The 17600-nt window shown below is 32.4% G+C and overlaps 1 protein-coding gene across 2 annotated transcripts in view; it reads right to left on the reverse strand.

Moving 5' to 3' along the window:
* Positions 1 to 17600, reverse strand: part of LOC111045241 — a 68792-nt gene that overhangs the window by 10577 nt on the left and 40615 nt on the right. For both annotated transcript variants that reach the window (XM_039426776.1, XM_039426775.1), the window contains exons 2-5: positions 5062 to 5665; positions 2592 to 2828; positions 1236 to 1351; positions 259 to 427 (exon numbers count right to left, since the gene is read on the reverse strand). In XM_039426776.1, coding sequence (XP_039282710.1) covers positions 259 to 427; positions 1236 to 1351; positions 2592 to 2828; positions 5062 to 5665 — 1126 coding nt within the window. The remainder of the gene's footprint in view (positions 1 to 258; positions 428 to 1235; positions 1352 to 2591; positions 2829 to 5061; positions 5666 to 17600) is intronic.

Below are 17600 nucleotides of genomic sequence, written 5' to 3' on the forward strand. Positions count from 1 at the left end.
GTCTTGGGCTATCGTTTGTAAAGATTGAGATGAGACCTAGTTTCCGTAATTTTATTTATTTTAGTGGTTTGAATAAGCTAATTTTTTCTATTAAAATGTTTGCTATACGTAGTTGTTTGAACTCACTGCCGGCGCACAAGTAGTTCTTTGCCGGTAGTGCCATTTTGTAAGTTAGAATATTTATTTTATCAATCTGTATTATTTTATGGCAAAATAAATGAATTTGAATTTACATAGATACAGAACGAATCTACTCACTTTCTTTGAAGCCAATACTGGGTATCCTGGTGATGGGATTATTTTTTCCTTTCATGAAAGCAAACAGCTTATCAAGGAACTCTTTCTCTTGTATTGTGCCAGTACCACGCGTACTTCTTCTGGGACTCAGACCATTCCGACTCTTCTCCAACGGGTAGCTCACTTTAGTCTGCAAAATGCGTTTTGTTAGAAAATATATTCAAATAATTGATGAGCATAATTCACAAATACCACATAAGCATAATTAAGTATATTTCTCAAACACTTAGTACAATAATAGGCTACTATAAATCATTAACTTACTACCTAAGTTAAATTTAGTTAGAAATAGAACTTCTGTAACTAGATTTTATAATTGACAAGTCACCAATAAGTGATGTAATGGGAAAATGTATTAGATAAATACTATAAACTAAATGGGAAAGAGAGATTCTTCCAAATAACAATGAACTAAAATTCAAGTCTTAATACAAAAAATACAATAGAGTCCTTATAAAACGAATCACTTGTTTAAAATATTTATTTTGTTTGCATTTGACCATACTCTTACATGTGGCAATGTAAAAGAAACCCTATTATTATAGTATTGTGGCTACCCCATTACAATGAGTGTTTCTTTTAGTCCCTCCACCTATTCGAGTTTTTCTAAAAAATATGATAGCATTTGCATTTCAAAAAGAGTATTTTCAGTATTTCAGTATTTTCAGTTTTTCTACATTTCATCATGCTTTAGCATTCTTGATCTCAGTCTTCAGATTCAATAAATTGATTTGGTAGCTTTCCATCTTTGCATGCTTATTATAGATTAGTGACTTCTCTTCCGTTGAAATTCTAATTTTGAAATTTAACCCTTGAAATGTAACTTACAACTATGTCTGATATATTTTATAACTGATGAAATTGTGTTGAACAATTCATATAATTTATATTTGTCTTATAAGACAAATAAATGGTACCCATGATATAATAGTACTGACCTTTGTGGAAGAAGCAGAAGCCGTTGATTGTGATGACTCGGATTCGCATTCGGAGCCTTCAGGCGTGTTGCTGTAGATCTTTCTCTTTTTCCGAGGTCTTCCTTTCAGCTTTGGTGCTGAAAATGTAATTAAACTAACATTATTGATTCCTTGGTAATACACGTGTTCTATGAAAAATGGACCAATACAGCGTACATCAACTGATGAGAAAGTGGATTTCTGAAGTGGATTTACTAAATGAAATTAAAATAACAACAACAGGCACACATAGGGTATGAATTTATTATTTAAACATTGGAGAATAACGGGCATTAGAAAACAATAACAAATATTATATCCTTTTTTAGATAATTTATAGAGAAATGTTGAATGCATCAGGGGCCAAAATTCCCTCTTCTCCTTCAGGGAGATAGTCCTAGCCACTACAATCGAACCAGGAGATGGCTTGTTGCTGACAATTTGAAAAGTAATACTGAAAATGCGTAGATCTGAAATGTTTAGTGTAAAACCAGAATAGCCAACCGAGAGTCTTTATCACTAAACCGCAGCCACTTGCAAAACTGTGCTAATGAGAATGGTTTGTGTACCTATGTCTATGGTTGGTCTTTTGTAGCATCATGTTGATTAGTAGCCACCTCCTGGCAATAACAACTAACGGTCTGTATTATATATTCATTCTTTTCCATTATTAATTAAACATGAAATTCAAAAACTCAATACCATACATAGCCTTGACATAAGAGTTAGTTTCTTCAGTCTGATGATGATGATGATGATTGTTTCAGGGAGAACGATCGTCACTGCTAATTGTAAGTGCATTTTCAACTTCATGAGTGTTTTTAAATTCGAGTCGTTTATAGTCATAGTGGATCATAATATGAGTTTAATTATCATGAAATATTATCAATAAATTTAATATCTGAATGTATTTAATTCTAGACGTTTATACAGTAATAGCAAATAATAATATGAGTTTTATTATCATGAAATATTATCAATAAATTTTATATCTGAATGTATTCAATTCTAGACGTTTATACAGTAATAGCAAATCATAATATGAGTTTTATTATCATGAAATATTATCAATCTGAATATACGGAAATTCTATTCGTTTATACAGTAATAGCAAAACATAATATGAATTAAATTTTCATGAAATATTATCAATACATATCTGAAAGTATCAAATTCTAGTCGTTTATACAGTCTTAGCAAAATCATAATATGAGTTTTGTTGTAATGGATTATTATCAATACATATCTGAATGTATTAAATTCTAACCACCTGTCTAAATATGAATTTTAGTAACCTCCTGATGGGACTACTATAGAAGTGAGTAGCGAATTTCTTACCGAGATGGTTGCATAGCAGCTCGTGACCCTCCAGGTCGGGGTAGTCGAAGGTGTCCTTGCAGAAGAGGACGCGCGTGTTGCGACAGGGCAGCGTGAATCCGCCCAGCGCGACGACCAGCGCCGTTCGCAGCCATTTGTTGTGCACTCCCTCCAGTCGCTTGAGCAGGCCGCGGTAGCGACAGTAGCGCGGGAAGCTCAGCACCACTACGCCGATGCTTGTCTCCCAGTGCACTGAGTCTGCAACGCAACCCATCAATCAAAACTTGACTACACTTGAAACTGTACAGTATAAAACCCAACTGCTATTAAAGTTGCCAGACCACTCGAACTATGAAATACAATAGCTATAGATATATTATACATATTCATAGATATTATATATTTATAAAATAGGATTAATAAAATAAGTCTTCAAGAAGAATACTTGACCTGGTATCAAGACTACCAAGAATAAATTTTAGCTTCTTTTCTAACTCTTTTGTATACCTAGGCCCAAAACTCTTCAACGCTATACCACATGCTGGTAGAAGAACTAGAACTTGGAAAGAATTCTCAACAATAATTAAAGACTGGCTATTCCAATATCAAGATATAGAAAACTTTTTTTCAATTCTATCCTGAAAATCATACACTGTTTCAGCTACCGGTACAATGCCATGTATTTATACTCCATAAATTCCCAAACTTTTTGTACTTTGTGATTTATATTTCCACTTAGCTCATATTTTTCTTATTAAGTTATAGTTTTGTTTTAATATTACAAAATTCAACACTGCGCTTCTGCTTTGTTTTTCTAAATAAATTTTTATAGCTGTTCTTGCACATTATATGCACATTTGTACCGCAATGGCCGAAAATACTTTGCTTAGATTTTTTGAAATAGCAACTATATAATATTCGAAATATGTAATTATAATATATGATACTGGCAGCGCCTATAAACAATTGCTGTCAGTTTAATTCTAAGATAAAATATTGTAATTTTTTGTTTGTATAAGAACAATGAGAATAAATTTCATTTTTATTTTCATATAATAAGAATACAAATTATAACTACTAGTTTTGGTGATCACATCATCGTCAGTAGTATGATCGCCGAAACTATTAGTTATAATTTGTATTCTTATTATATCATTCTATTAATTCTATTTTATCAATACAAGAAAGTAGCCCTGAATTCATACATTTTAAGAAGATATTATATAATAGACATTTATTTAGCTATATTTGTTGAAAGTGGACACGCTTACAAATTTTGCTTGTCTTTTTTCTCTTCCTCTCCCATTCTTCACTTTTTCTCTCTCTACCCTTCATTCTCATTTTTATTCCCTCTACCAGCCTATCACATGGAAAACTAAAGTTGGCTGGGTATTTAGTGTTATCTAAATTTGAGAGAGGAATAGCACAAGGCTACCTTATTTTTCCTCTCCCTGTCATATTGATAATGTAATTATTGTATAAATGAATGAATAAAGAACTTTTTCTCTATCTTTCTATAAAGCACACCCCACCATGAACGCAAGGAAGTTTGTTTCTTTGTATTTTATTAGAATTTTGTATTTTGATTGTATTGTAATATTGTATATAGAGTTTTATTGTTTTTGTATTGAATTTGAAAAAAAGTTTTGGATAATGCTTGCTTTTTCATTGCCTTGTGTTGTAATGCTTGTGTTTAAAAAGATATATGAATTTCAAAAATGATTAATTCGTTACAAATTTTTATAAAAATGGCAATTTATAAAAATATCTCAATTGAAAACATGAAACACACCAGAAACTCCCCTACTTAAAGTATAAGAAAAAATAATTCAATATTGGAAAATATTTTGTGTGGTCCACAGACTGTGAGTAGATAATTCTTGCCTTGGTCTTGCTACTTCTGCTGCTTACTGCTTTTGGTATGTTTCATTGCATGCTTCTGCGTTTTTGACTTGTAACTACAAGTTCTATTGATAATGGTTGACATGTCTTTATTATTGTTTTTTGACTTGTTCACTTGTGAACATGCCTATAGTGATGTCCACGTTATAATGACAGTGGATAAAGATAGGAGAACAGCGTTGCCGTTTGTCTGCCTTGATTAATTACATTTCTACATTGTTAAAAACGGACTTGGCAACGTTGCGGAGCTAGAAAAGGATAGATCTATCGGTTTTGTCGAATAATAGAAAAGAATAGCAACTCAAATGTTAATCGAATACTGCCATTATAACGTGGCAGTATATATAGCCCTACAGTGTGTTCACGCTATGTACAGGAACACTTTATAAATATAATTATTTGAATTATGTTCATTACTATTTAATGTTGACAGATCGAGAAACGTTGGAAAGTGTCAACAGTGAAATATTACCAATGAGCTGAAGCAGGATCTCCAACTTACAGTAAATCCTGTGATTTAATGATTTAATTGAATAATGATTATTGTCCTGTATTTAGTTTATAGGAAATCCTGGCTGAAGTCACATACCCAAGAGCTGCTTCTCCTTGTCGACATCGTCCATCTCGATGGCGGTGCAGTCGTTGAGCAGTTGCGGCCGTCGCACGCGGTCCAGACGCAGCTTGCCACTGCCGCTTGCGGTTGCACTGCCGCTTCCGCTGGTGCTAGCGGTTGCGGCTGCACTGGTGCTAGCGGTTGCGGTTCTACTGGTGCTAGCGGTTGCAGCTGCACTGGTGCTAGCGGTTGCGGTTTTACTGGTGCTAGCGGTTGCAGCTGCACTGGTGCTAGCGGTTGCGGTTCTACTGGTGCTAGCGGTTGCAGCTGCACTGGTGCTAGCGGTTGCGGTTCTACTGGTGCTAGCAGTTGCGGCTGCACTAGTGCTAGCGGTTGCGGTTGCACTGGTGCTTGCGGTAGCGGTTGCGGCTGCACTGGTGCTTGCGGTTGCGGCTCCACTGGTGCTAGCGGTTGCGGCTGCGCTGGTGCTAGCGGTTGAGGTACCGCTGCCGCTTGCGGTTGAGATGCCGCAGTCGGCCGCAGCATGCCCCCAGCTCCAGTCGGAAGCCGCGTCCGCCAGACAAGTGAGCAGGTCCTCCACTCGCAGCACCACCTTCTCAGTGATTGCCAGCACTTCATCCTACAAACAAAATCAAAATCAAATCAATTTTTTCCCAATTTTCACACAATATACATGATATAATATAATTAAAATGAATCAACAACAATCATATACATACATAATCAAAATCAAATCAATTTTCCCCCATTTTCACACAATACAGATGATACAATTAATATAATGAAAATACAATCAACAACAATCATTATATCGATAAATAATACAATCAATAACACAACATTATCTCACACCATCAAATCCAGTGTAGGTAACAATAAAGGACACAACTGACGAGAAACAGAACAATTAGATAAGTAGTAAGGCTATAGCACAGAGTAGAGAAGCACTACTGGTATGCTTATTCCGTGGCTATAGTAACGAATGTAAAATTTTAGGATTGTGCGAAGTTTTACTTCCGTATGTTCAGCCATTATTCCGACAAAAAATATTAAGTGAGAATACAAAATGGCGGTAATAAACAGTAATAGCTGACGTTTAGGAAAAGACTATTCAAGACTGTCAATCATTATGAATTTACATAAATAATAAAAATTTGTCTACAACACCAATAAATATCCCCGATTCAGAAAAATTATACGTAGTTTTCAAGTTGAATATAGAACTTACTACATAACTTACTATTGCTAAAAATTGTAAATTACATTTATTCTGGAAAAAATGTAAGTGAAATAAAGAGCATACTTTTACAAATGCAAAGTTGATGCCACATTTTTGATTATAGCTTTCTCTAAAATTTTCATTTATGAGGATGATTTTTGTTTAAAAGTTCAGTAAAGCTTTAAATGGAATTTAAAAATCAATATAGAATTTTACATTGCATTTCAAACTTGAGAATGAAACTGAAATTAGAATTTGAAATACCAGGTTACGAACAATCTAATATTAGCTTCATTTGTTTTCTTAAATTTATTTTCCTAAGAGGAAAATGTTTCTGAAAGGAAAAATACACAATAGTGTTCTTTATGTACCGTAATCGTTTGTGATATTATTTATCAAAGGGAACGATGCTTCAAAAAATTAGATCTATATTCATTCAATAATAGACCAGAAATTGATAACTGAATGTTAAATGTAAAACAATATTTTCTCATGTGAAATATCATGACTCCAAACAATATTAAGAAAGTTTTCAAGGTTTGAAGGCTATTAGTTAGCGGATGCAACATAATGAAGGCCCGACTATACTCTGACCTTCTCAGACGGAAGTTTTTTTTTCAATAATAAAACTACCAAGATAGCCAGCCTTCTTTGACTATCTGAATCAGTGTAAAAGAAATTATAATCTTTTAAATTACAATATATTCAACATAATAATCTTTATCTCGAATGAATATTGGAAAAATCTTAGCTCTTTTTGTTCAAGTAGCTCAATTATATTATAGTTCATGAATATACAAATATAAATGAAATATAATAACGGTACAATTAATAGTTTTCGTTTTTGTAGGACTCTCAATGGTAGAAAATTTTGTACTGTACAGAAAAAGAATTAATAGTTAAAAGTTTTCGTTTTTGTATAACTCTCAATGGCTAAAGATTCATGTACTGTACAATAAAAGAATTAATTCATACAGTACTAGAACAAAATTCATCATACAAAAATTGTAGCTTGTATTCATAAACTGGGTTGAATTGATAAATTTTTTATGTTTTATTATCTTCATACTGTGAGATTTTTGCAAAAAATAAATTAAAAAAGGTTGTAGCTACATCCAAATTCATTAACTTTTAAAGTAGGCTATGTGATTGTAATCATGTATATAGTTGTATCAAATCAAATCTAATTTTATTGCCTTACAAAAAGTGTTCACAAATAAATACAGATTACAAAATGTAATATTTTAGAATAAAAAGTCTAATTTTTAGCATAATAATATACTAATTGGGCGAAACCAGCAAAACCACATAGCTTGAGTGCCGGTGACGAGTACCAAAACAGAAAACGATACTACCTATTACTTCCAATAGAAAAACTTTGATTCAACAAGGTAAGCTAAACTATAATAATTATAACTATACAATTCAATCAAGGTAAAAGTGGGGAAACATATTTTATACTGTATGTAAGTTTGATGGCAATACTAAAGACATGAATAGACATGGATTATGTAAATATGTATATAAAAATGACATTGATTCAGTCACTTGGAATGTGGGGAAAAGACGAACAGAAGTATGAGTGCTCAACTTTCCAAAGATTCATAATGAAACAGAATCAATGACTCAGAATAGATAGAGTTGTCATCGTAACAGCTCATGCTGTCATAAAATATTTTCATTTATCACGTTCTCAACTTTGAATAGTAATTATACAAAGATAGAAGCTCAATGAATGCAAGACAGATGATGCAATATCTTGAAGAGGAATTTCACTAGTAATATGTATTCAGTAAAAGTCGAACTAAAAAACTATACTGTACCAGAAATAGAAAAGTAATTTCAGCAAAAGATAAGATAACAGTAAAACATTATTATAGTATAGTCATAGTTTACAACACAATAGGCCTACTATGAAATTTGAAGATAAGCCGTAGTGAGAGAAATAACTTTCAAATGCTTTGAACAGAGCTGGTGCTAGACCACATCATTGTCTTATTCTTTTTATTATAGCCATGTTGAAATTGAACATAGATTAGGATAATTGGCTCTTGATACTTGTTGAGTTAGTATTGAAATAATATCAGAGTAGATACTTCAAGGTAACGTTTTTCACTTGATTAAAACAGTAATTAAATTTTGGGACTTCCAGAATAATTATTATCAGATCAACTCGATTGAAACCAAACAATGGTATCGCAAAAAAAAACAATGGGATTTTCCCATTGATATTACCAAATTTGAAACAACAATAACTGAATTGCAATAGTTAATTTTAATGTATTACTCAATACGCTTACTCTACAGTCAAATCTTTTGGAAAGTCGTTCACTGTCTTGTCACTTGGATAGAAAATAGAATAACGATATAAGTTTTATACTACCTACATCATAATTATTAATTATTTAGATATTAAATAATTGAATAATTCTAATTAAATCATAATTAATAAATCATTGTAGAATACTATCAAGTGATTAACCATTAATAATTTTATTGATGGATCTTTAGGACATTAGGAGATACGCCGTTATGCATGCTGGACCAAGAACCGTGTCAATTTAACGCAGCAGACGACTAGCTTTAAAAAACGTTATATTCAAGGCTCAGGAATAGAAAGCTATTCTGGACGCGATACAAACATCTGCCTCATAATGCATTCTCAGTGCATTCAGCTCCAGATGTCAAAAGAGATATTAAATGAAACATCAGATAAAATTAAATTTTTATATTTCACCATTATTGTATTATCATCATTAACACTGTTTATTACCAGTAACATGGTAATGGATTGTAAGTAGTAAGTAGTAAAGCTGAATATAGTTGTAATTTACTACTGTATTCAATTTTATGTAATCTTATAAACAGTGAAGGCCATGGAGTAGGCAGTAGAGTGTATGTAATGACTTTATAGGGAACACTAGTTTAAATTCATTGATTCCTAGAAGGATGAAGCAATGTTCTTTCAAATAAAGGTACTGCAATTATTTCTTTTGTTTAATAACTTCCTACATCCATAACTAGTCGAAATTCACTTTGAACTGTTTATTCAGTTTTATTTTTTAATTATTATTATTATTATTTATTGTATTATTAGAAAATTTATATTTTGATGAAACTAATTAATTAATTATGTGATTGTAGTTTTACTTCTTCATATTCTTTTTCATTACCATAATCACCATCATTATCATTATCATTATTATCATCATCATCATCATCATCATCATCATCACCTTCTCTTTTTCTTCTTCTTCTTCTTCTTCTTCCACCTGTTCCACCCCTGATTCGCCACCTCATTATTCTCTACCGTTTCTTCCAAATTATTGAATAGAAAATACTGTAATAGTTTCTCCCCATCTATTCGCCATTCAAGTGAACTGCAATTACAACAGTACAGTTGTTTCAACTTTACAGATTGAGTGTTTTCCTGCTGGAAAATAATTTCAATTCAAAAAGGATTCACAGGACACAAAGCATTGAATGGCTGATTGCTTGTGCAAATCCAAAGTGGAGATAGGAATAAAAGCAAGCGAGGGAGAGAAAAAATAGTAGTAGGGTTGGCGTGTGCATTTGTGTGTTGAGGGGGGAGCTGACAAAGAGAAAGAGACAGAGAGAGAAAGATGGAACAGAAGAGAGAAAAGATGGAAGAGAGAGATGCAATCTTCTCCCACAGCGAGAACGCAGAAGCTCAGCAGGAGCCTTTAGAAGAGAGTTTTTGCAAGGTAGCTCTGGAAAGCCAGAGATTCACTTCAAAGCTCAACAAAAATAACTACTTGCCTGCACTCTGCATTCTTTCATATACTTTCGGTTTAGCTGTAGTGCATATCTTAGTTAGCTTCATTGCATATTTATCCCCAAAAATTCCATTTTTATATTTTTAGAAAGCCCCGGAGATTTGGAGTACATTAGTTGGTAAAAGTGGAGGGCCGTTATCCTTATCAATCAACATTACAAAAATATTTAATGATTTGTCCTTTTGTAATATAATCAGCGACCACATAATACAAAATAATATAGTAAGAACAAATCAAATCAAATTTTATTGCCTTACAAAAAGTGTTCACAAATAAATACAAATTACAAAATGTAATATTTTAGAATAAGAAGTATAATTTTTAGCATAATATTATACTAATTCGGCGAAACCAGCAAAACTACAGTTTGAGTGCTGGTGACCATAGAACATAGTACAATATATAGACTAAATAGTACAAATATATTTGTACTATTTGATCGCTGAATACACTACAGTATTATAATTATTCGGAGATACGTAATAAATTATTTATTGAATGATTAATAGATAATTGAAATTTACAAAGTGGGACGTTTTGGTGACAGCTAATTAAAAATGTTATTTATTCTAATGAATAAATTGAAAATATTTTCAACAGTAATATTAAGGATTTTGTTATTTTGATTATACATTTTACATTATTTGAATATCCAAGTCGATAACTAATGAATCATCCCCGTTGAAGAAAAGTTACAAAATATATAGACAATTAAATAATGAACATTATAATAATCAATGGTTATACAATTTGTGCCGAGCACACTTTAAAATTCAACCTTTTTCAAGTAAGTAGGCGATCTATATGTAATTTAAGAGGGGATTTAATATGTAATAGTATAGAGTGAATGACAGATTTGTCTATGGTAATGGGTAGGAACCATTCATTATACGCTAGTTATCGAAACAGTTTTCTATCTTTTTCTAGTTGAACGAACATGACATCTAGACTCAAGATAGTTTCCCAGGATAGATATTTAAAATTATGGCTCCCAGCCATCGGGGAATGTAGATAATAGAATAATTTCTCCAAGTCAATCAAAATGTCGCGAAATGGAGTGAGATAAGCCACAGGATTGCCAAGTATTGTGTTTTAACGAGATGTGCAATATGTAATTCCCACGCAGGTTAGAAGTGCAATCACAAATTTTATGTAGATATACAGATTACAGCAGAATAGGTGACATTTTGAGATTTAACTTTCAAGTAATTCGTCTGGTGAACATTTCTCCCAATCATATTAGGGTAGGGGATACTTTCATTCTATACTTTTGTCATCTTACAATATTTTCAATTATCTGTGCTCTATGATTTATTTATTGGAAACACATTAGGCTATTATTGAAATAAGTAAACGTCCATTGCAGACCCATCATAATTCAGACACATAGTGTTTGGAGCCTGGAGGCCGTATTCAAGCATTGAGACCCACATGTATAAGTAGTACTTGAGTGGAATAATTAGGAAGACGGCCATCGGGCCATTGGTCGTGGGACGGACCCATCTCATTACAATATTGTGTAATTAACTTATACCGAATGCTAATTTATGTTAATTGGTACTTAGGCGTTAGTATTCAGTTTCTAAAAGTGACCAAAAATGAAATGATATGTTCTTAAAGTTATGAATTGAAATAACATGAGGTTTTGAGGATCCTGTTAGGTTGAAGTTTAATATGGGAATCTCTTCATTAGAATGAAATCAGCAAATTAATCATAAATTTATGATCTGATGCCTTGGATTCATTTTTAGTAGTTGATTTTCTTCTAAATCTTCTAGTTTTCAAATTAAGGTCGTGATCAACACAAAGTTGTATATGAATTGAAAAGTTGTATATGAATATGAAATTTGGTGAGAGAGTTGGGATTATTGTAATACAGTAAGCCTTAGAAAAAAGCACTTCACTAGTGTGGGCTACTTTTGTACAAATTAATAAAAACTTGTAGTACCCTTTATTAAAAGGGTAATCGTTAAAATATTTTAAAGTTTTTAATAATAAAGGGTACTACAAGTTTTTATATTGTTTTTATTAATTAGTAAGCCTTACTTTATATTATGTTCTCGACAGTGTAAGAAAATGTTTCGTGAAGGTCTCCTAGCAAAAACTTTAATAATCATTAGTTTATTGACATTCATCTACTTGGCAGTAAATTTAAAGAGCTTATCAAACGAGTGAAAGTGTCGTCTTCTACAATAAGAATACAATTTTTAGATTGCTTTTTTGATGTATATGGGATGTATATATTCACTTTTGAAACGATGGCGTTGAATGCTTTAAAGTGCATTTGTATTAGATTATAAGGATAGAAGAAAGATTGATTAAATTTGAAGAAAGAGTTCAACGCTGAAAGGGCATCCAACTTTCAGGCGCCCTTCAGTGCAATATCAAAATGGACGAAGGGCAATTCAATTGGAATGCGCATGCGCTTGAATGAAAGAGTGAGTAAGAGAGAAGAATAGTATGTGTGAGATGGAAGAGTAGGTGCCCATTTCCATATGCAGCCTGCTTGGAAAAAAATTGTGGAGCGCATTGTTGTGTTCATGTTCTGTTCTAAAACTGGTTTCAAGTTAGCTCTTGACTATGCTTTATTTAGCCACCACGTTAGCTATCTAATCAAAATGCACTCTAGTATTTAAATCCAGCACATGAGTGAGGAGGGTTGTCGCGTGGCGATTCACTGAATGGTGAAGGGTGGTGGTACTGGCTAAAAATATTTCAGTCATAACTCTGCCTCTATTTTCATTATGATCCACCCCTCAGTAAGCGACACGAGCCAGCACCCTTTCACCCCCCCTACCCCAAACACGCTTATATAGGGGTAGTTGATTCATACAGCTGCCAAAAAAGGAAGTACTCTTTTCTTCTGCTAAAATGACCTACATCCTAATAACTTGAGTACAATCAGGGTTTACGAGTCAGTTTTCTCTCAAACTGCCACAATTGTAATTGGATTTTAAATTTATTCAAATACCTGCATCATGATAATGTAAATATTCATGCTCTGTACAGTTTTCAGTTTTAACCTCCATTCTAAATAGTGTGATACAGCATCCACATTTTCCAGTCTTGAAAAGCTTACAATATTTTTAATCAAACAAATGCTGACAAATTTTGCTTGCTATGCAATTGGAATTGAATAAAATAATTTCTATGGGCTGAAATGGTATTGATGGTGAATATTATCTAGTGAAACAAAATTTTAAATTATATTTTTATCTTTGAAGACTATCATAAATAGCGTATAGTATCTGTTATTTTTTCTATTTTCTGATACTCAATTTTTTCTGTGATCTCACACATAGATGTAATCTTTTGCCTAGTGATGCCACTCGTAACCAGTTTGATTGAAAAATGTTATCAGTGTAGCAAAGCATATTGGTGTCTTTCCCTCAAATCATGATTAATATACGCTATAGGAAATTATTAATGTTGAAAGACTATGAAACTATGCTATTTAAGCGGTGAAAGTGCTTGAGAAATGTGAAATGTTGAGGTTGATAAAGACTATCGTATTACTGAGAAGTTATTGTAGAATAGAATAAAATAAATGTGAATGTTGAAATGATTTGCAAAATTTAAATGTCAGTTATCTCTATAAAATTCATTTTTGATTGATTGTATCTCTTTTGTTAGTTATCTGAATAAGACACTGTAAATATCCAGAGTTGCCTGGTATAATCTCATAATCACGATACAGCCATAGAATCGTCAGCATAATATTGTTGGCTACCACCAATGACAATGTAATTATATTTTATTTGTCTTCGATAAAATGAGATTCATTTCAAAATGTCAGTATTCCATATATGAATAAAAGTGAAAGTTCCCATCTAACCAATGTACATTAGTTTAGAGATGATCTCACTGTAGCAATCTACTATCTGCTGCCCGTTCTGTATTCAAATATTTGTCCAAGGAAGAAAACATAAATAATATATACTTGTACATGAGATTTATTCCATTATAATATAGATAACCTAAGGTTAATCTACACTGGATTAGTTTTTCTCATCTCATCACATGCAACTTATTGGAAGAGTTTTTAAATACAGAGCATGGCAGGTTGTTAGGAAATATTTTAAAAGGGATAGATTGAATCTATTCTATCAAGAATATCTCTTCTATCAAGATTATTATAAGTATTTTAGTAAATTGACTGTTAGTTAGTATTTCTCATCTTGTTCTGACTACAGGAACGTTAAAGGTTGAACTGGAGTCGAGAAAGATCTGGATATTGTGAGAAAATCTGACTAAGAAATTTAAGTAGTGAGACGTCAAGCGGCTGCTTTCAGGCAGTAAGGAAGGTGATTGATGGATGTTGGATTAAATTTTCTTGTACAGCACTCCCATTACCTCGACTCGTCCATTTATAAAATATTATCACTGAGAAACGACCAGCAAGGAGCGTGATTAAGATATTCACGACGGAGTTCTTTCTATACTGTTTTTTTTTTTAGTTTCACAGTTTTCCATTTGGGGACGACTTTTTTATTGAATGAATAAACACAGAAGAATATCAACAACACTGGTATATGTATTTTTTTCTACGATCTAACTGAATTAAATAAATTGCTATCGATCTAATCGATCTATCTTAATTATTAAATTCTTAAATCTTCATATTAATTAAAACTTTTACAATATTTTCATTTTTGAATAAATCCTTAGTTGAATTAATGAAATTAACGTTTTGGTAGAGAGTTAGTGGGAAGGATACTTCGAATATTCTTTCCGAAGAATGGACATATTGTCCAAAGCTCCGCCAATTTATGTAGATGCATAACAATATTATCTATTTTATCTATAGTTATTACAGATTGCTTTTTTTCATATCATATACAGCTCAATAATTATGTTCTTAATTTATATTTTGTAAATTCATCTATAATTTTGCTGTATTGTAAGCTATTGTATATGAGTGTATGAGCCACATAAATAATATATATTGGAATCTATATAAATAGAGTACTCAATCAATCAATCAATTATTCATTTTGTTATGAATGCTGACGTTACTCAAATGATTATTACATAATATTGCGACATACTTCTCAATTGAATAGGCACTGAATAACAATTTGATCTGAATGACATTTTTACTGAGCCACAATTTGTATCAACCTGAATTCTATGTGAAATTCATTTAAAATAAATAATTGTTTGAGAAAAGGGAATTTCAAATAGTCTGAACGACAAACATAGAAATGACGAATCAGAAGCATTTGCTTAATTCTGAACGATGATTAATTGCCTCATGAAGTTTTCGAGTTCAATTGGTACTCGAGATACGGATTCTGGTAGAATAGAGAATTTCCCATTAAACAAATAACTTTGGGAGAGGAGAGATAGCTAGCGAGCGAGAGAGAGAGAGAAAGAGATTGCCAGCAGTGAATAGGTTGGCTTTCCTGGAAAACCAGGCTGACCTAATTCTTGACGTGAATTAATTGAATACCAAACTTCATCACAGATTCTTGGAAACGCTTTGGACAGAATAGATTTTGCTGTAGTAGGGATGAGACATGAGACTGCACTGAGTACACACCCAACGGTATTAATTTGAGGTGAAACTCGAAACTCGCTCATGTAACCAAACAAGCTCGTTTCAGGAAAATTGTTAGATTGAATATGTTACTCACTCTCTTATTTGCTGTCAAAATATTTCCAATTCCATGAACAAATAAAAACCGCACCCACGTTCACAATAATTTCCATTATCATTATTGAATGGATCGACAGTAAATTTTAGTACAGTAATAAATGAATAACTTCTTTTTCAAGAGTTCTGAGAGATGTTGCATACTATAGAACCATGATAGATTATAATAGTTAATTAATTGTGTACAAAAATGTTTATTTTTGTGCACTAGATATAGCATTTTATTTTTTATAATCAAACTGTCAACAAAATGAGAAAATATGTCTAGCACTGACAAATTATGACTAGTATGACAAAGTATGACTACGAAAATTCCAAATGCTCGAAATAAAATCTGGTGTGGCGCACTCACACAACTTTCCTTGCCGTTATGAAGATTGATCACCTGACGCTAGTGTACACGCGCATCTCAAGTCTACTATTCAAAGATCTGCCAGCTGGTGACAGGACAATAACGCTGGAAACACACGAAGTCTGCTATCTTTTCATAGTGAATGATTTAATAGAATCAACAGTTGCCAACAGTTTGCATTATTGAATAATCACATTTTCTCGAATTTGGAGCTTATTTTCAATTTTAGGTGGAAATGTCACTGAACATTAATTGTAGAGATTTTTATGCTCAATCTTTTCCACTTGAAATTTTTGTTTAAATTGTATCTGAAGCCTGATAATTGGGAATCTAAAATCACACTTTGCATTGATGGGGCGGAGCTCCTGAAATTTTTACAGATATGAGACTTGTGGCAGTTGATAGAGCTTATCAATGACTATTCTAGGTATAAATTTAATCAAAATCTTTGGAGCCGTTTTCGAGAGAATCGCGAAAAACCCTGTCTTTGACAACATTTTCGCCATTTTAGCCGCCATCTTGAATTGGATTTGTTCGAAATTGTTCGTGTCGGATCCTTATAGGGGTTCCAAATTTCAAGTCATTCCGTTAATTGAGAGATGAGATATCGTGTACACAGACGCACACACACACACACACACACACACACACACACACACACACACACACACACACACACACACACACACACACACACACACACACACACACACACACACACATACAGACCAATACCCAAAAAACACTTTTTTGGACTCAGGGGACTTGAAACGTATAGAAATTGGGGTACCTTAATTTTTCTCGGAAAGCAATACTTTCCTTACCTATGGTAATAGGGCAAGGAAAGTAGAAATAAAAAAAGTGGAAAAACCATTTCAAACTGTTGTTATATTTTAAATAATTGTATTGTTATCGTTGAACTTTTACATTTGATTTCACATCATATTAATTCATTAAAGAATAAATGCAGTTTCAAGAACAATTTCGTGAAAATCTTGGTGAAGTGGTTATTGAAGGTAACAATAACAATAATCTATAAAATTACAATTGAAGAATTACGAATCCATGACATATTTGATGATTGTAGAAAAAATTTTATAATAAATATCAGTTAACAACGATTTCTTTAGTTTACCAAGTTAAACATTTTTTTACATTATTTAATACATAAAAGTAAACATGGAATAATAATAACATATTCCATTGGTTAGAGCAGAGTGATGAGTTAAATTAAATGAAATGATAGATCTGAATCTTGTTGGATTTGTTTTTTATATATCTCGTACTGTAGCTTTGGAAAGCCAAATTGGTCACGACATTGAAATGGAAATTGAGGAGAAAAACTAGAATTTTGAAGTGTATCAAATTCATAAACAAATATGAAATATAATTAGTTCATCATAAGAATAATTTAATTATAGAAATTGAAGAGTTTATTCAACTAGGAGTTGTTGAAATGATTTGGTAGAAGTACTTTGATGAGTTTGATCTATTGGTTCACTTGAGTCGCTTCACTATTTGAGAAGAAAT

The sequence above is a fragment of the Nilaparvata lugens genome, chromosome 4 (assembly GCF_014356525.2).
Source record: "Nilaparvata lugens isolate BPH chromosome 4, ASM1435652v1, whole genome shotgun sequence".
Lineage (NCBI taxonomy): Eukaryota > Metazoa > Arthropoda > Insecta > Hemiptera > Delphacidae > Nilaparvata > Nilaparvata lugens.